We start from the raw sequence: 26,246 nt of genomic DNA on the forward strand, positions 1-26,246 counted from the left end.
CAAGCCTTTTACTGTACACAACAGTCTCACAAAAGACGCGTGCACTTACATGTCGGCCCTTAAAAAATAAAGTAGAAAAATAAAAAGGACTACTGCTTTGGAGAATTCCGGTCCCAATCACTAGATGGCGAAATACACAGCATGTGAATCCAGAGAAGATTCATGCTGCAAAACCATGTAAACCATGAGTGCACCACAACTGAGTTAAACCAGAGCACACGTCTCAACACAACGGAGGAAGAAAACATTTAAATTATGGAGTTGATGCACATTACCAGCAAGAGGAGTCACAATGCCTTGCGACTCAAAAGTCTCTTTAAAGAAAAACAAACTGTACACATCCGGGCAGGACACTAAATGGCAGGATTATGCACATCACATGTATCTACAGCCACAAACAAGTAGTCCCCTAAATGTAAGCAGTGGAAAAGACACTGCTGTCCAATTAAAAGGATGGAAAAGATGCTTTGCACAAAAAAAAAAAAAAAAAAGACTCAATGCCTTTTGTGGTTAAGTCATGAAGGCTTAAGTGAACCGCACAAAATAGCAAATCAATGGTTTCAGCACTCAAGGACATAAAATAACTTCTTACTACTTCAATTAAATAAGTAAACCAATCTTTAAAATAAGTAACTTTTTTTTTAATAAGATTTATATAATAAAAATACAAGAAACTGAAATTGGCAATGATCTTCCTTCCAATTAATGTTATCTCCATTAGTCCGAGTAGAAAAATAAGGTTCATGATCTTCAGTTCAGGGTGAATAATCTTAACCCTTTTTTCCAACATCTCTCATGCCATACAGAACTTTCTACAAGGATATTCAGCGATGAAATTCACAAAGTGTCCAGAGTATAAGATTAAAGAACTAAGTCCAGAGTAGATATTTCAATTAATCCTCTGTAGACTCTTCTTTGATCTTCTTTTTCTTCTTTTTCTTCTTTGGTTGCTGTAAAAAAAATATAAATCAAAATATCAATCTTTATTCAGTTTCAAATAGGATAAAGCACAAAAGAACCATATCTTAAAACTATAAAAAACTAAAATAATATTGCTCAAATCTAAAATAAAAAAGTTGTGTTACATCACTAATTAATTCAAAAATATATCATAAATGTATAACAGCAGGATAATTAAGGTTGAAGGCATATAAATTGCATCACAATTTAAGTATAAAAATGACAAGTACATCCGGTTTCCAAATGTGGCAAATCCTTTCCTTACACATATAGATAACATTGTTTTTAAAAATAATAAATAAAAAACTATGCAACCTCAACAAAACCCCAGAGGACTGCATGCCAAGCAGAAGAAACCCCAGATCCGCAAGCCCTGTCCTTTCTGCACCAGATGCCTACAGCCTGAGTCCAAGTGTTCCACCAGTCCACCAGTCTAAAAAGAGAGGCTATGACAGAAGGTAAACTTTTCACCAGGACAAACCTGGTCTCTGTAAGCCCACCCACGCTGGATCGTGGGCAGTCTTAACTTATGATTGACTAGCGTGACCAGATACCCGTGACTGGCGCTTTGCACTTTTCTTGCACTAGAAAACTCAAACTCTTGAAAATCACACCTCCGGTTCCCCTGATCCGATTTGATTGGCTTGGTTGTCTACTGGCTCAGTGAATTTATATTATTTTTTACAACTTTTGAGTGAGATTATTCTTGTGTTACATTTGACTTATTGACGTTTTTTGCACTGAAACGGTTTACACTCATACCTTTGAGTTAAGCCCGACTACTCTGTGCCACAGCTTCCCAAGACAAGCCAAGGTTGAAGTTAGAAGTAACCTTCCAGGACCGGATACATAATAGTAACATTACTAGGTGAGGTCTCTCAGCCACTCCAACTAATAATTACTTTCTCAGTGTGGAAACACTGGGTGGTATCATTTTTGTGGCTGGCTACAGATTTCGGAACAATGAACTGATAATCTGCTGTATCACAGACATGCTTCTTGGAAATATGGAGCGACACCCATGCAGCGGACTGGCAAATGTCCAGAATAGGCACTCCGTGTGACAATGCCATGGTAGCTGCCTTAGCTCTGGTGGAATGAGGACTTGATCCCTTCGGAGATTGCTTTAATGCCACTGTCTTTTTTTTTTTTAAATGCAGAGTACGATCCAACGAGATATGGCCCTCTTCTGCAATGCCTTGCCCTTCTTTGCTCCAGAGTATCTAATAAAGGGCAGATCATCTACATGGTAATTTTTGGCACAACTGATGTAAAAAAATGAAAGGCTCTTTTCGGATCGAACCAATTGAGTTTCTTCTCAGAGAAGTGAAGTGAAGAACTACAGGACAGTGATGTTTTGCTAACGCGAAAAGTAATCCCCATTTTCATAAAAAAAAAAAAAGGAGGCTTGCGTTCTGAAACCTAGCTTGTCTGTGTGGAACATGCTATATGGCTAAAACCACTGAAATTATGGGATCCTGTGGCCACAGCTTTATTACATTTAATTATGAATTTGCTGCATAATTAGTCTGCTGCATAATCTGCAGATTTAAAAAAAAAAAAAAAAAAAAAAAAAAAATTGGCACTCTAGCAAATCAAGTTACTAAAAACGTGGCAACGTGTTCGCATGCAGACGAAGACCCTTCGTGAAGGCTAACAGATCCTCTTTCAGTTGCCTATTTTTGCAGTTGGTGGCTAAACTGATAAAATAAATAGGAGAAATCTTTGCCCAAGTAGTGTAAAAATGACAAACTATTATAGAATATATTTAAAAAATGTGGCAATCATGCTGCACAATTTGCCATTCTGTGTCGCAAGATTTAGTGAACCCTGCCGCACAATTTGGTACACCCTTGCAACATTATTCCAGTGGCCCTGTGCATGGCAGGCTGACAGACAGCTCACAGCTTGCTCACCTTCCGTGTTAAAGTTCTGGTGATGAGGAAGGCTGTCCTGATAAGCAGCTGTGCATAGGTTCAAAGGGATAACATGAAAAATTTAAGAACCAAATTCAGGTCCCACAGAGGCATAATGAAGAGAAAAAGACGAGCCATATGTCTCAAAAAGACACGTGTTAGCTCAGGATCTACGTCACCAGGACCAGAAATGCAGTAACTGACACATGGGTGGCACCTACTTACAGCTCCAAACCACACTTTCGGAACCGAACAACAAGGGAACTGTTGAAAATGTTCCGTATCCAACCCGACACCTAGGGGAATATTCAAAAACTTAAGAACCTGGGGTTAAAAGTCTATCAAATGGCAAATTTCAGAGTTTTTTCAGATGAGATATTTCTATGAAATACAGATTTCATTCAGCTCTGCATCATTTCTTTCGAATCATTTAGTAAGTCGTGGAGCAGGACAGTGCACTTCGATAATGATAGTACTGAAGCCTTTTACAGAGAGTAACCAAATCCTGAGCAGTTAACTGCAATCGGGCCCAGTCCAATGTTTGCTGGCCCTTGCAATATTTCTCTTTTTTTTAAACCCTACATTAGTAATGATGCAACACGTCACTACAGACAAATTGTTCACTTTTTTTTTTACGCTAAACACTTCCCTGTCTGTATAAAAGCGCTTTTTTCAAACTGACAGAACCAAAACAAACAAGTAATATAAATAATACATAACGAGCAACCTGTAATATGGCCCTATGCTGCTAATGAGTTTATTGACATTCGAAAACCATTGGCTATTTTGCGTCAGTTTCCAGGTGACGAGAACCCCTTGATGTAGCAAAAAACTCACTTAGTTTTAAAGTAGCCCGAGCACTACAAGGATTCCAGTATCCTACTAGCTGAGGTACAATGTTCAATGCGAACAAGCAATGGCTAATGCAATGAAACAGTCCACCAAGGAACTTTGAAGGCACGTAAAAAACACAAAATTATCTTAATGATTATGAACAGAGAAATTAACTGACCTCAATTGCTGCACTTGTGGAGGGCTCTTCCTCTTCTACAACCTCTACTTTTACTTTTTTCTTTTTCTTTTTCACTGGCAGTTCCTCAACGTGCTCTTCCTCCTCTGGAATTTCTGCTGAAAACAAATATTCCAACATAAGTAGTTAAATAAGGCTGCCATTTAATGCAAGTAGGTACAATATTAGGTTATGTATGCCACCATAAGACTTATAACGTTATAAGAATAAAATAAAGAAAACTAGAGTCAAAAACTTTAGAATTACAGGTCTCTCAGTATTTTGAAATGTGTATCAGTGATCAGATTAAGTCCAAAGGTATGGCACTTAGATCAACTGTTCACACAAAGTTTTAAGTCTTTGCACACCTTTTTCACTTATATGAGGACAGACAACATCGGTGAAAAAGTGTTTGGCAAGCGTGGTTTAACCAAGTACAACAGCTGGTTGACAACACGTTTGAACTTCATTTTAATAAGAACATTTTCAAACCCAAGTTATTAAGTAACTTTTTTTCAATATTCAATATTTAGTCCTCCATATTTTGGACCAATGATAATTTTAAATCAGTTTTCTAGTGTAAAACTCCCTAGAGTCACAAGATTGATTGCTCAAACATGCATTTTTAACATTTGGCCTCCCTGGTCTGGATCACTGGTGTAGATGGAGGAAAGTAAGATTTATGCTCAAGATTCGGTCTTTTCAATTTGCTACCATGCTGTGCACTAATATCTTCATAAAGATTCATTTATTAGATGTACTGTACAGGTACCCTAGTAAGTAATTCATCCAAACGTTAAACACGTAGAAAAACTCACTACCATCAAAAACGGTTTGAGCACAAGTAACTATGCAAGTGGAACACACCTGTAGGTTCTGCAATTTTAGCTTTTTTTGCTCTTTTCTCTTTAACCACGGGTTGCTCCTCCTCTTCTGCTTCAACTTCCTCAAACTTGCGTTTCTTTGGAACTGAAGGCAGTGTCGAATCACCAGAGGGATCGTACGTTTTTACTTCACTGCAGTGGAAAGACGGAGAGCAAGTCAGCATAGGTAAATATACATGATGAAGCCCAAACTGGAAAAATCTAACAGTATTTTACCCAGGTGTGTCTTATTAAGGTGAAATAATAGTATCACTCGATGTCAAGGGGGGAACCTAACTTATTTAAGCAATTCGGAAAAACTGAGAAAAAAGTTTTATGCTAATCAAGATATTTTGAAATGAGCACGTCTTATGATTTGGAAAGAGTGTCTATTGCTAGTAACAGTTTGTGAAGGTATCAGAACTCAAATTTCCAGGGCTACTCGAAATGCACACGCACATTATTATATAATATATATACACACATACACATTACCTACCGGTGGTCACCAGTAGGTAATTATAGTTAGGAACAACTTTTCAATGGAAAAGCATTTTTTGCCTTGCCTATCTATATCTGACATCGTTTAAAGAATCTTCACGCAAATTCCAAGTTTACCATGATTGTTTTGCATGGGAAGTTTCGGGGTGATCCGTCAAGTGGGGGCAGAGTTAAAAAAAAATAAAAAATAAAACACAAACAAACAAACAACAAGTGTGCATTTCCCATGGTAATTCCCATAGGATTTTTGAATACGACTACAGCCCAAATCACTGGACGGAATTGCACCAAATTTGGCAGAAAGCCAGATTATGTTCCACAGACTGCTTTTGGTTATTTGGTGTAAATCCGTTAAGTAGTTTGAGATATTAAAAGGGAAAATTAATATGTATATCTAGGTCCACAGATCCAACGATGTTTTTGCAGCAAATTCGCAAAAGCGTGCATCACCAGGAATGCTGCGATTGGCTGGCCGCAACCGGACAAGAAAGTTGCAGCCACCATTTTATGTTACGGGACACAGTCCCCAGGGCAGAAGCAAAAAAAAAAAAAAACACATTAGTGGCATAAGGGTCAGGGTGGAGATACCCTGACCCCCCCACCCCCTAGCTTCCCCCAAAGGAAGTAGTGATAGAGGGATCGTCGGAGGGTCACATTATACCCTTAAAAACATTGTTTACGCTGTGTGATATTCACGATGCCCAGCGCGGCCTCCCCATGTAACATTGCGACGTAGTGGCAAAAATAAAAAATAAAAAAATTCATACACTAATTTACTCATGGTAGCACTCAAGACACTCATGCAGCTACTGACAGAGCCACTCACACTCACCCAACACCGATCCACTCACACCATGCACCCACTCAGACCTTCACACACCTACTCAAACACCCTCACGCATCCACTCACAGACCCACTCAGACAACCAGTGTCGGTGTGAGGATCCTAGTGATTCTACACATGGGTGAATGAGTGTCTGAATGTGCATACTATTCCTTACTTTGAAATAGTGCATACAGAGCCAACTTCCTACACCCAGAGTCCAAGGGTTCCCCTTAGAGGTAAGATAGTGGCAAAAAGAGATAATACTAATGCTCTATTTTGTGGTAGTGTGGTCGAGCAGTAGGATTATCAAAGGAGTAGTGTTAAGCATTTGTTGTACATACACAAGCAATAAATGAGGAACACACTCAGACAATTCCAGGCCAATAGGTTTTTGTATAGAAAAATATATTTTCTTAGTTTATTTTAAGAACGACAGGTTCAAGATTTACATGTAATACTTCAAATGAAAGGTATTGCAGGTAGGTACTTTAGGAACTTTGAATTAGCAAAATAGCATATACAGTTTTTCACATCAATCACATATAGCTATTTTAAAACTAGACAGTGCAATTTTCACAGTTCCTAGGGGGAGTAAGAGTTTGTTAGTTTTTCAAGTTTGGATCCAAGGTAGCCCACCGTGGGGGGGTTCAGAGCAACCCCAAAGTTACCACACCAGCAGCTCAGGGCCGGTCAGGTGCAGAGGTCAAAGTGGTGCCCAAAACGCATAGGCTTCAATGGAGAAGGGGGTGCCCCGGTTCCAGTCTGCCAGCAGGTAAGTACCAGCGTCTTCGGAGGGCAGACCAGGGGGGTTTTTAGGGCACCGGGGGGGGGGGGGGGAGGGGGGACACACAAGTCCACACAGAAAGTAGACCCTCAGCGGCACGGGGCAGCTGGGTGCAGTGTGCAAACAAGCGTTTGTTTTGTAATAGAAAGCAATGGTAGACCAATTGGTCTCTTCAGCGATGCAGGCAGGCAAGGGGGTGGGGAGGGGGTGGGAGGGCTCCTCGGGGTAGCCACCACCTGGGCAAGGGAGAGGGCCACCACTGCACTGGAGGTCGGATCCTTCAGGTCCTGGGGGCTGCGGGTGCAGTGTCTTTACCAGGCGTCGGGTTCTTAGAAGCAGGCAGTCGCGGTCAGGGGGAGCCTCGGGATTCCCTCTGCAGGCGTCGCTGTGGGGGCTCAGGGGGGGGATGCTACAACTGTGGCTACTCACGGTCACGCAGTCGCCGGGGAGTCCTCCCTGAAGTGATTGTTCTCCACAAGTCGAGCCGGGGGTGTCGGTTGCAGAGTGCCAAGTCTCACGCTTCCGGCGGGAAACACGAGTTGTTTCAAAGTTGCTTCTTTGTTGCAAAGTTGCAGTCTTTGGTGACCAGAGCCGCTGTCCTCTGGAGTTCTTGGTCCTTCTAGATGCAGGGCAGTCCTCTGAGGATTCAGAGGTCGCTGGTCCCTGTGGAAAGCGTCGCTGGAGCAGTGCCTTTAGAAGTGGGGAGACAGGCCGGTAGAGCTGGGGCCAAAGCAGTTGGTGTCTCCGTCTTCTCTGCAGGGTTTTTCAGCTTAGCAGTCCTTCTTCTTCTTAGGTTGCAGGACTCTATCTTGCTGTGTTCTGGGAGCACCTAAATACTCGATTTAGGGGTGTGTTTAGGTCTGGGGGTTAAGCGCCAATGGCTACACCCTCTTTGTGCCTCCTCCCTGAGGGTATGGGGGCACACACCTAATCCTATTGGGGGAATATTCCATCTGCAAGATGGAGGATTTCTAAAAGTCAGAGTCACCTCAGGACACCTTAGGGGCTGTCCTGACTGGCCAGTGACTCCTCCTTGTTTCTCATCATCTCTCCTGGACTTGCCACCAGAAGTGGGGGCTGTGTCCAGGGAGCGGGCATCTCCACTAGCTGGAGTGCCCTGGGGCATTGTAACACGAAGCCTGAGCCTTTGAGGCTCACCGCTAGGTGTTACAGTTCCTGCAGGGGTGAGGTGTGAAGCACCTCCACCAAGAGCAGGCTTTTGTTTCTGTCCTCAGAGAGCACAAAGGCTCTCACCACTTGGGGTCAGAAACTCTTCTCTCAGCAGCAGTCATGCACTGAACAATTGGGTAAAATACAGGGGGAATCTCTAAGATGCCCTCTGTGTGCATTTTTTAATAAATCCAACACTGGCATCAGTGTGGGTTTATTATTCTGAGAAGTTTGATACCAAATGTCCCAGTATTCAGTGTAGTCATTATGGAGCTGTGGAGTTCGTTTTTGACAGACTCCCAGACCATATACTCTTATGGCTACCCTGCACTTACAATGTCTAAGGTTTTTTTTAGACACTGTAGGGGCATAGTGCTCATGCACCTATGCCCTCACCTGTGGTATAGTGCACCCTGCCTTAGGGCTGTAAGGCCTGCTAGAGGGGTGACTTACCTATGCCACAGGCAGTGTGAGGTTGGCATGGTACCCTGAGGGGAGTGCCATGTCAACTTAGTAATTTTCTCCCCACCAGCACACACAAGCTGGCAAGCAGTGTGTCTGTGAGGGGTCCCTAGGGTGGCATAAGACATGCTGCAGCCCTTAGAGACCTTCCCTGGCATCAGGGCCCTTGGTACCAGGGGTACCAGTTACAAGGGACTTACCTGGGTGCCAGGGTTGTGCCAATTGTGGAGACAATGGTACATTTTAGGTGAAAGAACACTGGTGCTGGGGCCTGGTTATCAGGGTCTCAGCACACCTCAGTCAAGTCAGTATCAGACAAAAAGTGGGGGGTAACCGCAACAGGGAGCCATTTCCTTACAATGGGTCTTTGAGTTGGTGCAGCCAACCCGCTCTGCACTGTTTTTTTATCCAGAGTTCTTGCCAGCTTTGCAACAGTTCCCTTGCCATACATCCTCAGAAGACTGCAACTCTTCAGCCTGCGCAAGAAGGAATTGCCCTTATAGTGAAGGAGTCACACCCCAGCAACCGCAGGCATCTACAAGCGATGACTGGCTGTATGGATCCCCCTCTCCTGCTGAGCAGCATGGATCCTGCATCCCAGGTGGTGGTCCGGAGTAGACCTCTTGGGCCTCTCTGCCAGCTGTCCAACTTTGGTAGAGGTAAACCTTTGCCTTCCCGCGCAGGACAGTACCCCCGTGCACTGTGTCTCTTGCAGCTGCCAAGGCTTGTTTGAGTCTTCTCCAAAGGATCTTCAGGCGATGTGCAGCTCCATTTCCCAGCACCCCTTCCTGCAAATCCAGGCCTCCTCCGAGGTTCTCCTGAGGCGTGGGCTCCTTCTTGCACCTTGTGTCCTCGTCCGATGGGACTTCTGGGGGTGCTGCTTCTGCAGAGTCTCTGCAATGCCGAGGGTCCCCCTGTGGCTTCCCCTCGTGGGCCTTGCTGGTCCTTGGCAGCACTTTTCCTCCAGCCGCAAATTTGCCTTTGCCAAGGCTTGTTGGTGGAATTCCTGCACTGACACCCGTCTACAATCTTCATTCCAACGTGGGACATCATCTGCATCCATCAGGAACTCTTCTCCGGCTTCTGGGCTGCAGTGCTGACCTGTTGTTCACCATTGACCAACTCCTGCATCTTCAGTGTAGTCTTCTTCGAGTGTCTCTCCCCTCTCCCCCCCCCCCCCATCTTCTGGAATCTTCTGGATAGTTTGGGGGAAAATACAGTGTTTTACTCCTGCATTCCTGGTCGCTGGGGCGGGGGGGGGGGGGGGGGTGGTGCAGTGTTACTTACCCTTGTGGTTTTCTAATACCCCCAGCTTCCCTCTACACAGTTTACTTACCTAGGTGGGGGTACCTTGTCCGCATTTCGTTTAAGTATATGGTTTGTGCTCCCCCTAGGGTCACTATTGGTTATTAATTTTTGCACTGTTTTCTAAGCCTATTTCTGATTGCTAGTGTATATATTTAGTGTATTACTTACCTCCTATAGGTGGGTTGCCTGTCTAGTATTTTCTGGTGATTTGTTCCAAAAATAAAGTCCCTTTATTTTTGTACAACTGAGTGGTATTGCATGTCTCCTAGATAAGCCTTGGCTGGTCATTCTTAGGTACCTCTAGAGAGCCGGCTTCTAGACACTGCCTACACTTCACTAAGAGGGGATACCTGGACCTGGTGTAAGTACCATGGGTACCCGCCACACACCAGGCCAGCTTCCTACATCCATTTTACAGTTCTATTCAATTTCATCATTCAAAACATGCTTACTATACCTTAACCAATTTCATCCCCCCCAATTCCCAAATGTGGCATTTCCTTAACATTTTCTTTGAATTCACTGGCTTGCTCTCAACCTGCAGATTTCGTGTGTCGAGTGCAACGAGGGAGTCGAGTCTGGAGCAGGTGCAGACCAGATCAACTGCTATTGGGCCATAATGAGGTGAACCTCGAGTCCTTTAGAACTCGAAGCACAAAACCCACTCCCGAGCCTACTTTTAACAGTCCTACAGTCTCACTGGCCTGGCATTTTTGGCTAGACTGTTCTTACTGCAAAAACGAGGTTGAATTGCAGAAGGCTGACCCCGTTTGGAAGACAGTGGGCGCAAGAGATGGAATGTGGCCAGGATTAAAGACCTGTAGCTCAGATACATGTGAAAATGTAATCAATACACAAACAAGCATTTTCAGTGCAATAGGCCTCGTGCTTGCTCGAGTTTGAGCTATTAGCGTTGTAAATTTCTAACTGGACTTTTCCTGCCACATAAATTGGAAAGTTAATTAAAACAGAAGCCGTTTCAAAGTGTCATGAGCACGAAGGAGAGACGCAAAAGGAAAAATAAGTTTATTCGCAGTCAAACGTATTGGCAAACATGCAATTATCCAAGTAAGAGGGTCGATGGTCAAGGCAGTTACAAAACTGCCCAAAGGAGAGGCAAACGTAAGGCATTTACCAATGATAATGGATTTTTGAAATGCAAGCCCATGAACGAGTGAGCGTGGCTAGAAGCCCACAGATAGATTACAACAGACCAGAGCGCTTGTGCGCTCGACCTAAAAAAAAATGGTGGTAGGACATAAGTAGCACAATCCATGAACAGGTTTACCGAATACAAACTAATTATAAGGAGGCCATTTCTGTGAAAAGTGAAAATGCTTATGAAAAAAAAAAAAATACAAAAAATTGCAGAAACCCTCAACCCACCGAAACAAGGCAAATTCAAACAAAGAGATAAAGGTTAACACAAAACGTACTCTCCACGAGTAGACTGTTGGGCTACAGCAATGTGAAATATCTGAAGCTGTACTTCATATGTAATGATCAGTAATGAAAATGTCACTTACCCAGTGTACATCTGTTCGTGGCATTAGTCGCTGCAGATTCACATGTTTGGCACAGTCCGCTGCCTGGTGTTGGGCTCGGAGTATTACAAGTTGTTTTTCTTCGAAGAAGTCTTTTTGGTCACGGGACCGAAGGACTCCTCCCTCCTCTGCTCCATTGCGCATGGGCGTCGACTCCATCTTAGATTGTTTTCCCCGCAGAGGGTGAGGATGGAGTTGTTTGGTATAAATAGTGCCCATGCAATGGAGTGAATATGTATGTACGATAAGAGTTTCTAATAATTATTTACAAATGTTCAGATGTTTAAGATTTAGGATCTACTTCTAAACGGCTACAGGCTTCCCGGGGAGGTGGGAGGGTACATGTGAATCTGCAGCGACTAATGCCACGAACAGATGTACACTGGGTAAGTGACATTTTCAGTTCGATGGCATATGTTGCTGCAGATACACATGTTTGGCATAGACTATAAAGCAGTTACCTCCCCTAAAAGCGGTGGTTTAGCCTGTAGGAGTTGAAGTAGTTTGGAATAATGTTCTTAGTACAGCTTGGCCCACTGTAGCTTGTGCATTTAGTACGTCTACACAGTAGTGTTTAGTAAACGTATGAGGCGTAGACCAGGTTGCAGCCTTACATATTTCGCTCATAGGAATGTTTCCTAGAAAGGCCATTGTAGCACCTTTCTTTCTGGTTGAGTGTGCCTTTGGTGTAATAGGCAATTCTCTTTTGGCTTTAAGATAGCATGTTTGAATGCATCTGACTATCCATCTAGCAATGCCTTGTTTAGAGATTGGATTTCCTATGTGTGGTTTTTGAAAAGCTATGAACAGTTGTTTTGTTTTCCTGATTAGCTTTGTTCTGTCAATGTAATACATTAGTGCTCTTTTGATGTCTAATGTATGCAGTGCCCTTTCAGCCACAGAATTTGGTTGTGAGAAGAACACTGGCAATTCTACTGTTTGATTTAAATGGAATGGTGAGATTACTTTTGGCAGAAATTTTGGATGTGTTCTTAGAACTATTTTATTGTTGTGTATTTGAATAAATGGTTCTTGTATGGTAAATGCCTGTATTTCACTTACTCTTCTGAGGGATGTGATTGCAATGAGAAATGCGACCTTCCAGGTTAGATATTGCATTTCACAGGAATGCATGGGTTCGAAAGGTGGACCCATGAGTCTTGTTAAGACGATGTTAAGATTCCATGAAGGAACTGGTGGTGTTCTTGGTGGTATAATTCTTTTTAGCCCTTCCATGAATGCTTTAATAACTGGTATTCTAAATAGAGACGATGAATGAGTAGTTTGTAGGTAAGCAGATATTGCTGCGAGGTGTATTTTTATAGATGAAAAAGCGAGATTTGCTTTTTTGCAAATGTAGTAAGTATCCTACTATGTCTTTAGTAGAGGCATGTAATGGTTGTATTTGATTGGCATGGCAGTAGTAAACAAATCTTTTCCACTTAGATGCATAGCAGTGTCTAGTGGAAGGTTTTCTAGCTTGTTTTATGACCTCCATGCATTCTTGTGTGAGGTCTAAGTGTCCGAATTCTAGGATTTCGGGAGCCAAATTGCCAGATTCAATGATGCTGGGTTTGGATGCCTGATCTGTTGTTTGTGTTGTGGTAACAGATCTGGCCTGTTGGGTAGTTTGACATGCGGTACTAGTGAAAGGTCTAGTAGAGTTGTATACCAAGGTTGTCTTGCCCATGTGGGTGCTATCAGTATGAGTTTGAGTTGGTTTTGACTCAACTTGTTTACTAGATATGGAAGGAGAGGGAGAGGGGGAAAAGCGTACGCAAATATCCCTGACCAACTCATCCATAGAGCATTGCCTTGTGATTCGCGGTGTGGGTACCTGGATGCGAAGTTTTGGCATTTTGAGTTTTCTTTTGTTGCGAACAAATCTATCTGGGGTGTTCCCCAAATTTGAAAGTACTTGTTCTGAACTTGGGGGTGAATTTCCCATTCGTGGACTTGTTGGTGGTCTCGCGAAAGGTTGTCTGCTAGTTGGTTTTGTATTCCTGGAATAAATTGTGCTATTAGGCGAATGTTGTTGTGAATCGCCCACTGCCAAATTTTTTGTGTTAGGAGGCACAATTGTGTTGAGTGCGTTCCTCCTTGTTTGTTTAAATAATACATTGTTGTCATGTTGTCTGTTTTGACAAGAATGTATTTGTGTGTTATTATGGGTTGGAAGGCTTTTAACGCTAGAAATACTGCTAACAGTTCTAGGTAATTGATATGAAATTTTGTTTCGTGTATATCCCATTGTCCTTGAATGCTGTGGTGATTGAGGTGTGCTCCCCACCCTGTCATGGAAGCATCTGTTGTTATAACGTATTGAGGCACTGGGTCCTGAAATGTCCGCCCTTTGTTTAAATTTTTGCGGTACCACCATAGAAGCGAGAGGTATGTTTGGCGGTCTACCAACACCAGATTTTGAAGTTGACCCTTTGCCTGTGACCATTGTGATGCTAGACACTGTTGTAAGGGTCGCATGTGTAGTCTTGCGTTTGGGACAATGGCTATGCATGATGACATCATGCCTAGAAGTTTTAGCACAAATTTTGCTTGTATCTTTTGGTTTGGAAACATAGCACTTATTACCTTGTGGAATGCCTGCACTCTTTGTGGACTTGGAGTGGCAATTCCTTTTGATGTGTTGATGGTTGCTCCTAGATATTGTTGTGTTTGACACGGTTCTAGGTGTGATTTTGTATAGTTGATGGAAAACCCCAGTTTGAGAAGGGTTTGTATGACAAATGTGGTGTCGTTTGCGCATTTTTTTACTGTGTTGGTCTTGATTAGCCAATCGTCTAGGTAAGGGAACACATGTATCTGTTGTCTCCTGATGTGTGCGGCTACTACTGCTAGACATTTTGTGAACACTCTTGGTGCAGTTGTTATTCCGAATGGCAACACCTTGAATTGGTAATGTATTCCTTTGAATACGAACCGTAGGTACTTTCTGTGAGAAGGGTGTATTGGTATATGAAAGTACGCATCCTTTAGGTCTAATGTGGTCATGTAATCTTGCTGTTTGAGCAGTGGAATGATGTCTTGTAGTGTGACCATGTGAAAATGGTCCGATATGATGTAGGTATTTAGTGTCCTGAGATCTAATATTGGTCTTAATGTTTTGTCTTTTTTTGGAATTAGAAAGTACAGGGAGTAAACTCCTGTGTTTTTTTGTTGTACTGGTACTAACTCTATTGCATCCTTTTGCAGTAGTGCTTGAACTTCTAGTCCTAAAAGTTCTAAATGTTGTGGTGACATTTTGCGTGTTTTGGGGGGGATGTTTGGTGGGAAGTTGTGGAATTCTATGCAATAGCCATGTTGGATTATTGCTAATACCCAATTGTCTGTTGTAATCTGTTGCCAAGATTGGTAGAATTGGCTTAGTCTTCCCCCCACTGGTGTTGAGTGAAGGGGTTGCGTGACTTGAAAGTCACTGTTTAGGTGGAGGTGTTTTTGGAGTCTGGAATCTTCCCCTACTCCTTGGGAATTGACCCCACCTATATCCCCTGAAACCTCCCCTTTGGAAGGAACCCTGATATGGTGTGGTTCTTGTTTGTTGGCTGGTGGTGTCTGTGGGTTGGCCACGAAACCCCCCTCTAAATGGAGTTTTTCTGAAAGAGCCTCTGCTCTGCGGGGAGTAGTGCGCGCCCATGGCCTTGGCCGTGTCTGTGTCCTTTTTAAGTTTTTCAATGGCTGTATCCACTTCAGAGCCAAACAGTTGTTTCTCGTTGAAGGGCATATTAAGGACAGCCTGCTGGATTTCAGGTTTGAAGCCTGAAGTGCGCAGCCAAGCGTGTCTCCTTATGGTGACAGCAGTGTTGACTGTTCTTGCTGCAGTATCGGCTGCGTCTAGTGAAGAGCGGATTTGATTGTTTGAGATCGTTTGTCCCTCTTCCACTATTTGCTGCGCCCTTTTTTGGTATTCCTGGGGAAGATGGTCTACGAGAAGTTGCATCTCGTCCCAGTGTGCGCGGTCATATCTGGCCAGCAGCGCTTGTGAATTTGCGATGCGCCACTGGTTGGCTGCCTGTGATGCTACTCTTTTCCCTGCCGCATCAAATTTTCGGCTTTCTTTGACCGGAGGTGGGGCGTCGCCAGATGTATGTGAATTTGCTCTCTTGCGAGCTGCCCCTACTACCACGGAGTCAGGTGGTAACTGCGAAGTAATAAACACTGGGTCTGTGGGTGGTGGTTTGTATTTCTTATCCACCCTTGGGGTGATGGCTCTTGATTTTACGGGCTCTTCAAAAATTTGTTTTGCGTGCCGTAACATCCCTGGTAGCATTGGGAGACATTGATATTGGCTGTGTGTAGCCGAGAGGGTGTTAAATAAAAAATCATCCTCTATAGGATCGGAATGCAGTTGGACATTGTGGAATTCTGCTGCCCTAGCCACCAGTTGCGAGTATGAGGTACTGTCCTCTGGCGGTGACGGCTTTGTGGGGTATGACTCGGGATCATTGTCCGGCACTGGGGTGTCATACAGGTCCCAAGCGTCTTGATCCTGATCGTCATGACTTATGGTAGTTTGCGCTGGTGAGTGCATTTGTGGCGGTGTTTGTGCCGGCGATGCCTGTGGTGGAGAGGGCGGAGGCGTGACTTTTTTAACCACTTTGGCTTGTGGTTGTGCGTCATCCTTTGGAAGTCAGATCCTTCTTTTCCTCATGATTGGGGGAAGGGTTGATATCTTCCCTGTGTCTTGCTGGATGTACAGTCTCTTGTGTGTAGTCCGATTCTACACTTTGGAGCTCTTGTCCAAATCTGTGCATTTGGCCACTTATTCCTTGTTCCTCTGAGTAGGATGAAGGTGTGGTATGTTTCGGCGCCGAGAGAGAATCTTTTTTCGGTTTCGGCACCGACAGAATTTTTGTTCCTTTCGGCATGGATTCTCGGTGCCGATGTTTTTCGGTGCCAGTATCTTGTTTTTGTCTCTCGGAGCCGCTTTCTCGGCTCCGAGGTTGCTCCATGGCGGTCCCTCGACCGGAGTCGGGTGTCTTCGCTATGGGCGTGCCCTTTTTCGACGCCTTCGACGGGTCGCCTGCTTTATGGGTCGAGCCATGGCCTGTTGGCAGTGGCGTCCCCTGGGCTTTCGGTTTGTCGATGGATTTACTTTGACGTCTTACTCACAGTTTGTTGCTGTTGTTCGACGTCGGAGTCTCCGGATTCTGATTCCGGAACCGAGAATGTTTCCTCTTCCTCGTCGAAACGTTGTTTTGTCGACGTGGACGCCATTTGTTGACGCCTGGCTCTTCGGTCCCGGAGTGTTTTTCTGGACCAGAAGGCTCGACAGGCTTCACAGGTATCCTCCTTGTGCTCGGGGGACAAGCACAAGTTACAGACCAAGTGCTGATCTGTATAAGGATACTTACTGTGACATTTTGGGCAGAAACGAAACGGGGTCTGTAAGGAAATGCCTCCTTGGCATGGTTGCCCCCTGACTTTTTGCCTTTGCTGATGCTATGTTTACAATTGAAAGTGTGCTGAGGCCTGCTAACCAGGCCCCAGCACCAGTGTTCTTTCCCTAACCTGTACTTTTGTATCCACAATTGGCAGACCCTGGCATCCAGATAAGTCCCTTGTAACTGGTACTTCTAGTACCAAGGGCCCTGATGCCAAGGAAGGTCTCTAAGGGCTGCAGCATGTCTTATGCCACCCTGGAGACCTCTCACTCAGCACAGACACACTGCTTGCCAGCTTGTGTGTGCTAGTGAGGACAAAACGAGTAAGTCGACATGGCACTCCCCTCAGGGTGCCATGCCAGCCTCTCACTGCCTATGCAGTATAGGTAAGACACCCCTCTAGCAGGCCTTACAGCCCTAAGGCAGGGTGCACTATACCATAGGTGAGGGTACCAGTGCATGAGCATGGCACCCCTACAGTGTCTAAACAAAACCTTGGACATTGTAAGTGCAGGGTAGCCATAAGAGTCTATGGTCTGGGAGTCTGTCAAACACGAACTCCACAGCACCATAATGGCTACACTGAAAACTGGGAAGTTTGGTATCAAACTTCTCAGCACAATAAATGCACACTGATGCCAGTGTACATTTTATTGTAAAATACACCACAGAGGGCACCTTAGAGGTGCCCCCTGAAACTTAACCGACTATCTGTGTAGGCTGACTAGTTTTAGCAGCCTGCCACAAACCGAGACATGTTGCTGGCCCCATGGGGAGAGTGCCTTTGTCACTCTGAGGCCAGTAACAAAGCCTGCACTGGGTGGAGATGCTAACACCTCTCCCAGGCAGGAATTGTCACACCTGGCGGTGAGCCTCAAAGGCTCACCTCCTTTGTGCCAACCCAGCAGGACACTCCAGCTAGTGGAGTTGCCCGCCCCCTCCGGCCAGGCCCCACTTTTGGCGGCAAGGCCGGAGAAAATAATGAGAATAACAAGGAGGAGTCACTGGCCAGTCAGGACAGCCCCTAAGGTGTCCTGAGCTGAGGTGACTAACTTTTAGAAATCCTCCATCTTGCAGATGGAGGATTCCTCCAATAGGGTTAGGATTGTGACCCCCTCCCCTTGGGAGGAGGCACAAAGAGGGTGTACCCACCCTCAGGGCTAGTAGCCATTGGCTACTAACCCCCCAGACCTAAACACGCCCTTAAATTTAGTATTTAAGGGCTACCCTGAACCCTAGAAAATTAGATTCCTGCAACTACAAGAAGAAGGACTGCCCAGCTGAAAACCCCTGCAGCGGAAGACCAGAAGACGACAACTGCCTTGGCTCCAGAAACTCACCGGCCGCTCCAGAAACTCACCGGCCTGTCTCCTGCCTTCCAAAGATCCTGCTCCAGCGACGCCTTCCAAAGGGACCAGCGACCTCGACATCCTCTGAGGACTGCCCCTGCTTCGAAAAGACAAGAAACTCCCGAGGACAGCGGACCTGCTCCAAGAAAAGCTGCAACTTTGTTTCCAGCAACTTTAAAGAACCCTGCAAGCTCCCCGCAAGAAGCGTGAGACTGGCAACACTGCACCCGGCGACCCCGACTCGGCTGGTGGCGATCCAACACCTCAGGAGGGACCCCAGGACTACTCTGATACTGTGAGTACCAAAACCTGTCCCCCCTGAGCCCCCACAGCGCCGCCTGCAGAGGGAATCCCGAGGCTTCCCCTGACCGCGACTCTTTGAACCTAAAGTCCCGACGCCTGGGAGAGACCCTGCACCCGCAGCCCCCAGGACCTGAAGGACCGGACTTTCACTGGAGAAGTGACCCCCAGGAGTCCCTCTCCCTTGCCCAAGTGGAGGTTTCCCCGAGGAATCCCCCCCTTGCCTGCCTGCAGCGCTGAAGAGATCCCGAGATCTCTCATAGACTAACATTGAAAACCCGACGCTTGTTTCTACACTGCACCCGGCCGCCCCCGCGCTGCTGAGGGTGAAATTTCTGTGTGGACTTGTGTCCCCCCCGGTGCCCTACAAAACCCCTCTGGTCTGCCCTCCGAAGACGCGGGTACTTACCTGCAAGCAGACCGGAACCGGGGCACCCCCTTCTCTCCATTCTAGCCTATGTGATTTGGGCACCACTTTGAACTCTGCACCTGACCGGCCCTGAGCTGCTGGTGTGGTGACTTTGGGGTTGCTCTGAACCCCCAACGGTGGGCTACCTTGGACCAAGAACTCAGCCCTGTAAGTGTCTTACTTACCTGGTTAACCTAACAAATACTTACCTCCCCTAGGAACTGTGAAAATTGCACTAAGTGTCCACTTTTGAAACAGCTATTTGTGAATAACTTGAAAAGTATACATGCAATTTTGATGATTTGAAGTTCCTAAAGTACTTACCTGCAATACCTTTCGAATGAGATATTACATGTAGAATTTGAACCTGTGGTTCTTAAAATAAACTAAGAAAATATATTTTTCTATATAAAAACCTATTGGCTGGATTTGTCTCTGAGTGTGTGTACCTCATTTATTGTCTATGTGTATGTACAACAAATGCTTAACACTACTCCTTGGATAAGCCTACTGCTCGACCACACTACCACAAAATAGAGCATTAGTATTATCTATTTTTACCACTATTTTACCTCTAAGGGGAACCCTTGGACTCTGTGCATGCTATTCCTTACTTTGAAATAGCACATACAGAGCCAACTTCCTACAGGGTCCGTTCCATCGGCTTCGATGTCGCACGCGGTCGGGCCGACCAGGCCCCGATGGGGGATCGAAACTACCCCAAAGTCTTCCGATGATCGGTGTCGATGTACCCAACTATCCCGATACCGAACGGAACAATACCGACGCTTTCTTCCGAGATTCTGACTAACTTTCCGAACCGAAACACGGAGCGAAAAGGAATACGTCCGAACCCGACAGCGGAAAAAAACAATCTAAGATGGAGTCGACGCCCATGCGCAATGGAGCCGAGGAGGGAGGAGTCCTTCGGTCCCGTGACCAAAAAGACTTCTTCGAAGAAAAACAACTTGTAATACTCCGAGCCCAACACCAGGCAGCGGACTGTGCCAAACATGTGTATCTGCAGCAACATATGCCATCGAACACTGAATTCTGCTATATGGAAAGTAACCCACCTCTTGAACTGGTATTTTTCAGCTCTAGCCAAGGCTTTTCCTGTGCCACTTATTCTCTTTATCTATAGGAGAAGCAGATATCAAAGTGTAAAAATGACTCATCATAAAAATTATATGACATGAACTGAAGCAGTCATACTAGCATGCCGAACATAACACAAATGCGATAACAATTAGAGCTAAAAACGAAAAGGCCTACTGTTTCAGATCAGTGGCTGAAAATGAATGAGGAAATACATGGCTGCTACTCAAGGAAGTACTAGTTACATGATTAAAACCAGAACAGTAATTTACATACCGATTTATCTTCCAAGCGTCGTAGCCGAAGTTCCAGTTTTGCCCGGTTTTCAATTCCCATTTCTGCATTGGTGTCCTCACCCAGAGCGTCGTATCGGATGGCAAGGGAGGTTTTTGATGCTAACATGCGAGAAATCTGTTTGCATGGATAGGAAAGTAGATTAATTTCTAACTCCGAACGCCTGAAACTTGAAATTAAACCACTGTGCATTTTAGACAACAAATCGGACACATTATTTAAAGTCAAATGGTTGTAATCCTCATTGAGCTAAAGCTTTTGCCTTTGTAATAAGCTGGGTAATAAAGAAAACAGTGAACACCTCTAAGGGTATAGTCCTAGAAGCGGCGGTCCAATGTAAGAACATTATTTGAGGGTCTCCATTGAGACAACGGTTACCAATTTTAGCCCGTTTTCACAAAGCACTTTCTTCAGGATCAAAATTGGGTCTCCAAGAGACATCCATCAGGTGCACTTCACTTCAGCCATATATTAAAAAAAGAGGTTTAAAAAAAAAAAAAAAATTGTACATCTGTAGGGTGTTTTTTCTTTTTCTTCAAGCAAAGGTACAAAGTTAGTCTGACAGTCTAACAGCATTCACCGATCTGCTAATCACTAGAAACTTCTCACACTACACCCAAATTGGCTGGGGGTGGGGGGGGGAGTCTAAGCCAAGATGGCAATAGCAGGACACTTTAGCAGTGAGCTCTTTCGAGGTCCCTCTGGACCCCTGAAGTGATGTGAAATGGCAAGAGCTCCTGCTGTAGCTCGACTGACTGGAGTTAGATCGCATGCAGTAAGCTGGGCGCACTCTCCAAGAGGCCAAGAGAGGCTAAGCGGTCCGATAACCAGCAACTCAGGTGGTGAAGGACAGAAACCTGTAAGAACTAAAGAGCAGTTCTGTGGAGCCGGGGGCAGCGGCCATAAAGGGGAAAGCGGGGTAAAATGGGGAACATGGTTGGGTGGTTCGGAATGATTTTCTCAAAGAACGGAGTTCAGCTGGGGAGTCACCCATCGGCAAGGGCCTGGGAGTGCCCTTGGAGAGATTTAGAAACAGTGCTCAGATATAAAGCGCATGATTCCCTGATCAACAGGACGGTGGAACAGGTAGGAAGCCCTGAATCCGGGCGACACCTACCAAAGACATATCTCTCCCCCCAGTGTGGGCTCTTAGACAACAGAAACAATGAAGATCCTCCTGCAACAGGCATGGGCAGACCACAATAGAAGGGTGGGGTGTCTGCCATAGGTGAGGAGAGGGACAGCTCAGAGCAAATTAACAAAAGAGAATTCAGAGTAAACTGGAAGGCGAAACGGTGCAGCAGTTCATGATCAACAGGCAACCAAATTACTGAACAGCCCTAGAGTAAGCCAAGAGGAACACAAGTCCTACGAGCAATAGAGCACACTAGGCAAACTCTGGAGAATATAATACACAGCAGATCCATTGAGGTAACCTTTTTGCGGTACGATCGCCAAAAGGTTAATGAAATATCCCTGGAAATAGATAGTAATTCCACTTGTTTGTTTGCCGAGACTAGAAATAGCAGAACTCAAATCACGGTTGAGAGCCCGGGACAGACGAGGTCCAGGGCTTTAGGCAGCTGCACTGAAGTCTCAGAAGGCCATTCCCGTCGTAGTGCCTTGAGATTTGTAGGGTTTTCAGAACAGAGTGTGTATTGGACCTGGACATTATATTGAATGATGGATCAAGCGCTCGCTGGAAATGGCAGGACCGCCAGCAATATTTATAGTGGAACGGGCTCATAGCGCTAAGGAACTCCATGGCGCCACACCAAGGGCAATAAGAGCAAGAATCCTTAATGTTAAGGACAGACATTCTTTAGCACTGCACTCTAGGTGCAAGATGGTAAACATCCGGATTAAAAAAAGCATACTAATTTTCCTGTTTAATTCTCCGAGTACAGAACCTAGGCGAACATCGGACTGACAAGCAAACTCAGATCAATTAACTTAAAATAAATGTTGGCGTTTCCTGCAAAACTCTGAATTATGTAGGAGACAATTTCACTTCTTTACCTCTCCAGATGATGTGTGGAAATGGCATACATTGAGCTGCAGAGCTGGATAGAGTGCGGCCAGAGCCTGCACACAAGACATGCGACCGAAAGGGGCTGGCCCATCCATCTGGTCAGCCTACAGGTGCAATGCTCCAGACAATGGACCGTTCCCAAAACTCGAGGCAGGATTATGGTACAATAGGATGGTACCCTTGCTGTGGAGATGACATAGGAAGGTAGTATACTAGCCATGCTATTGGACCCCACGTATAAGGACAGTGAAGAAATGGAGGTGACACTCCAATGGATCGAATGAAAATATTGGAAGACTAAGTAGTACCGGAATCATATGAGGCTGATCAATCAATTTGAAACAGTAGCCTACAAACCACAATAAAAAAAAAAAAGACTGGATGAGGTTAAGCCGTAAAAGTGATCAACCTCTTTAGGAGATAAGGAAAAGAGAAATTGATACTTTTCATTATATGGGCATCCAGGTTACCCACTCCACAGTAAAGCAACATAATACAATATAGGCAGAGCGATGTAAGACCTAGAAGGAGCAATCCAATTCTGGAGCACGCTCTCCTTACCATTTGTAGTAAAGATAGTAACGACCATTATGGTGTTCTTACCCCAGTGTCAGTGTTGCAAAATTACTTTTGTCCATTTCTGCAAGCTACTTCTGAGAAATTAAATAACCCATTTATAAATTACTCTGGATAGGGAAAATGAGTAGGATGAGCTTGCAAATGTTAAAATTGGACAGTGTCCTGGGAGGAGTCGGACTACCAGATTTTAAACTGTACTACCTTGTAACTACAACATTCAGTGGAATAGTGCAAAGATGGGGATTCATTTGTTCAGAAAATGTTGCCACGGTCACCCCCCCATGCTTTTCCTAGGTGAGTGAACTGAAGCAAGCAGGAGACCGGATATTACACCTTTAGACAGGGAATTTTAGGCCTAAGGAACTAAAGCATCAAGGCTTTTTGTGAGGTACAATTATGGAAGACCATGTAAAATCAGGTCAATCGTGCATCTATAAAAGGGGATTTATTAACTCTGCTTCCTTGGCACCATCACAGTTTTGAAGAAGCAAGGTTGGTGAGGAAAGCTAGGAGACAAGTAAGACTATGGTAAGAACTGACAGGTACTTAAGAACTCTCAGCTGCATTCCAGCTCCATGCTTTTTTAATCTGGCTGATTCATTATTCTTCTGCAGAGAGCTCAGGTGAAGAAGCAATGCTAAACTCTGCAGATTGTCCAGGAGGCAATACAAAATGGACTAATTTTTCCTGGACAATCTTAAAATTCGAGGAATTCTGTCACAAAGGAGCATTCCGGATTGGTTTTTAGGGTGAGAAAACCTGGCCAAGAATTTACATCTTCAGCTCCTACTGAAACCTGTAACGATCTTAGTGCAAAGGAATGGGCTCATTTTACTCCAAGGGGCAGCACTGCTACAGCATCTTATTACGGAACACTAGAGTTCTGCTGCTGTCGTCAAACACCCATCTTTGGTAGCAGGCTGGCTTGTACAAATGGATTCACATATACAGATATTTCAGGCCATGAATTCGGTAAGCTGTCTAGATCATGCAGAGCATTTTCAAGGCTGTACATAGTTCTAGCAGCAGGCAATTTAAATGTTAAAGCGTAGGACCCTTTGACCACAGCTTTGTGCAAGCAGCAGCAGTTTAAAAGGCTTATTTAAGCCCATGCACCTGTTACTTCAGTGTAGCCTTGATGATTACTACATCACTTCCTATAATTGAGCCTTTATTATTGTCGTTAGGTCTATGACTGAAGTTACAAAATGGTTCACATAAGAAATTAGGACAGCTGAAGTTCCTGTCACAGTTCTATTTTATACTGTGAAAGGCAAATGTGCAGTTCATACAGAGTAAGACACCTTGAAGAAGAGTTAAGAAGGAAGAATGAGAGCTTAGTGCATCGATTAGAAACAATTCTCAAAACGGAGAGCTTCAACTGCTGGCCTGTAGTAACAGTTACGTTGTTTGACTGCACCTTTCTTTCAGGACTCTTGGCAAATGCATCTTGTGCACAGGGTGCATTGGTTATGGTAAATAACCAAGAAATCAAACTCATGCTCATTCATAATGTCCTGATTAGATTCCATAGTTGACCCCTAACAACCACTGGCCTAAGCGAGATTTACAATGTTTTTGCTGCTGTTCAACATGGCTTAAAAGGAAAATCGAAAAGAAAAAACAGCACTGTGGCATGGCCAACGACGTATCAGCATTTTGAGAGTTTTTTTTTTTTTTGCTTCAGAGATTTGTAACTTCTCCCAGGTTTGAACCGATTTACTAGTGCATATGGTGATTTCGTCAGGATGACAGTTTGTTATTCGTGTAGCACTCCCCTTTCTTGAAGCCCTTAGTAGCAGCATCATAATATCTGCTCCTCATAGAAATTAATTTTAAATATAGAATCTTGCCAACACCAGCACGGGCTTGTCTCAGCGGTGGAATGTGACTGATGTTGCCTTTACCAAGACAGAAGAGCTTGGCCACTCTACTGGGTGATTAGCAGCGCTATACAAATTCAGTTTGATTATTCTTTTTTACTGTTAAAGCGCTTTGCGTTTTGCCGCTTTAATCAGGAGTGGGTTTGTGTCTTTTTTCTCCTCTTTTTTTTTTTTTTTAAAAAGAGAATGTCCTTGTGAAATGTTACAACTTAACCCATATAAGCACCGATGTACAGCAGATTCAGAGGCTGGTGGCGTGTTAAGGAGACCTGATGAGATGATTACCATTCACCATGTCAGATGTTAAGTCACCTCTTTAGGGGAAAGGAATATTCAAATAGTTCTTGTTTTCTGAATTTATCCGTTTGGAGGTTGCTTATTGGAGCAGCATTTTTTGATCCACGCAGGGTGATGCTTTGAGCAACAGAGGCCAAGGCCTGCTTGCCCTGCGCGATTCACAGCTCAGGAGTAGCTGTGCGTCGAGAAAAAGAGAAGATGCGCACATTCTGAGGCAGTATTCGCCCTCTTCCCTTTCAATACACATAGATAAAGAGGAGAGCTGGAGCGAAGGGAGCCTGCAGCTAGTGTAAGGATTCTGCCCACAGAAAGTATGTACTTAGTCCCGTGGTGCAGGGACCAAGACTCAGAGCCCAGGAGAAAAGCAAGAGGCTGCGCTGACCTATAGGAAGAAAAGGAAACCTGTTGGCCGTGGGAGTCAACCACTAGTACGTATAGTTAAGTAAGGGGTCAGCTCTAACTCCACTTAAGATTCTTTACAAGAGATTCTGAAAGGTAAAAAACTCCTCATTTTATTACTGTGTATCTGAATAGTGCTGTATGCACAAAAAGGTTCACTTTCATTGTCAATTAGTAGTGAAGAAGCCAGAAATGTAAGATATCGCTAACATGACTGAAAATAGGCATGTTTTAATGCATCTGTGGAATTTCAGGTAATCTTGAAGCAGGTCGTACTAGTGAGACAGCTTTGTGATCTAGATTCTCAAAGCCCTTCCACCACCGAGCAAGTCAAAATTCAGGAACACAAAAATGTACTATCACTAGTTTAGTACCAAGATTTTACTTTGTTTGAAATAAAGAATAAACAAAACCTTCATTTTTTGAAGCTAGAGAAGGTGGACGATATTCTGAATCCCCTAAAAATGGGTTATTCAATGGGGTAGAAATCCCCTCGTAGATACTATTCTATTAGTCCAGAAGGGAAAAAAAACTTGACCATTCAACATACTAACAATGTAAGGAACTTAAGATAGCTTTATTTGAGTATATGTGAGGAGGAAAGCATTGACCAAGAGCCCAAGTTACTAATCAGTGCGGTGGATGAAGGATACGGGACCAAGCTCAGAAGTCCTGGCCTAAAACCTACTCACTTATGCACGATTAAAAAAAAAAAAAACAATGACAGCGAGTACAATTTACAAAGGGGATACCAGCCCAGTCGTAATGCAGCATAACAATCAAACACCCTTAATACACTGAAGTGGCATGCTCATTCAGACAAGACAAACACCATGGCATAAAAGGCACATATGAAAGAAATGC

The 26,246-nt window shown here is 44.4% G+C and overlaps 1 protein-coding gene across 2 annotated transcripts in view; it reads right to left on the reverse strand.

Annotated features, from left to right (window-relative positions):
* Positions 1–619: 619 nt before the first annotated feature.
* NOP58 (NOP58 ribonucleoprotein) overlaps positions 620–26,246 on the reverse strand; it is a 60,725-nt gene continuing 35,098 nt past the window's right edge. Inside the window, exons 11-15 of one of the 2 annotated variants that reach the window (XM_069226044.1) lie at positions 20,175–20,309; positions 19,877–19,938; positions 4,753–4,901; positions 3,889–4,001; positions 620–950 (exon numbers count right to left, since the gene is read on the reverse strand). In XM_069226044.1, coding sequence (XP_069082145.1) covers positions 894–950; positions 3,889–4,001; positions 4,753–4,901; positions 19,877–19,938; positions 20,175–20,309 — 516 coding nt within the window. In that variant the 3' untranslated portion in view covers positions 620–893. Of the gene's footprint in view, positions 951–3,888; positions 4,005–4,752; positions 4,902–19,876; positions 19,939–20,174; positions 20,310–26,246 lie in introns of both variants that reach the window. The other variant, XM_069226043.1, reaches the window with a different exon arrangement.

Source organism: Pleurodeles waltl, chromosome 3_1 (genome assembly GCF_031143425.1).
Source record: "Pleurodeles waltl isolate 20211129_DDA chromosome 3_1, aPleWal1.hap1.20221129, whole genome shotgun sequence".
In the NCBI taxonomy this organism is placed as follows: Eukaryota; Metazoa; Chordata; class Amphibia; order Caudata; family Salamandridae; genus Pleurodeles; species Pleurodeles waltl.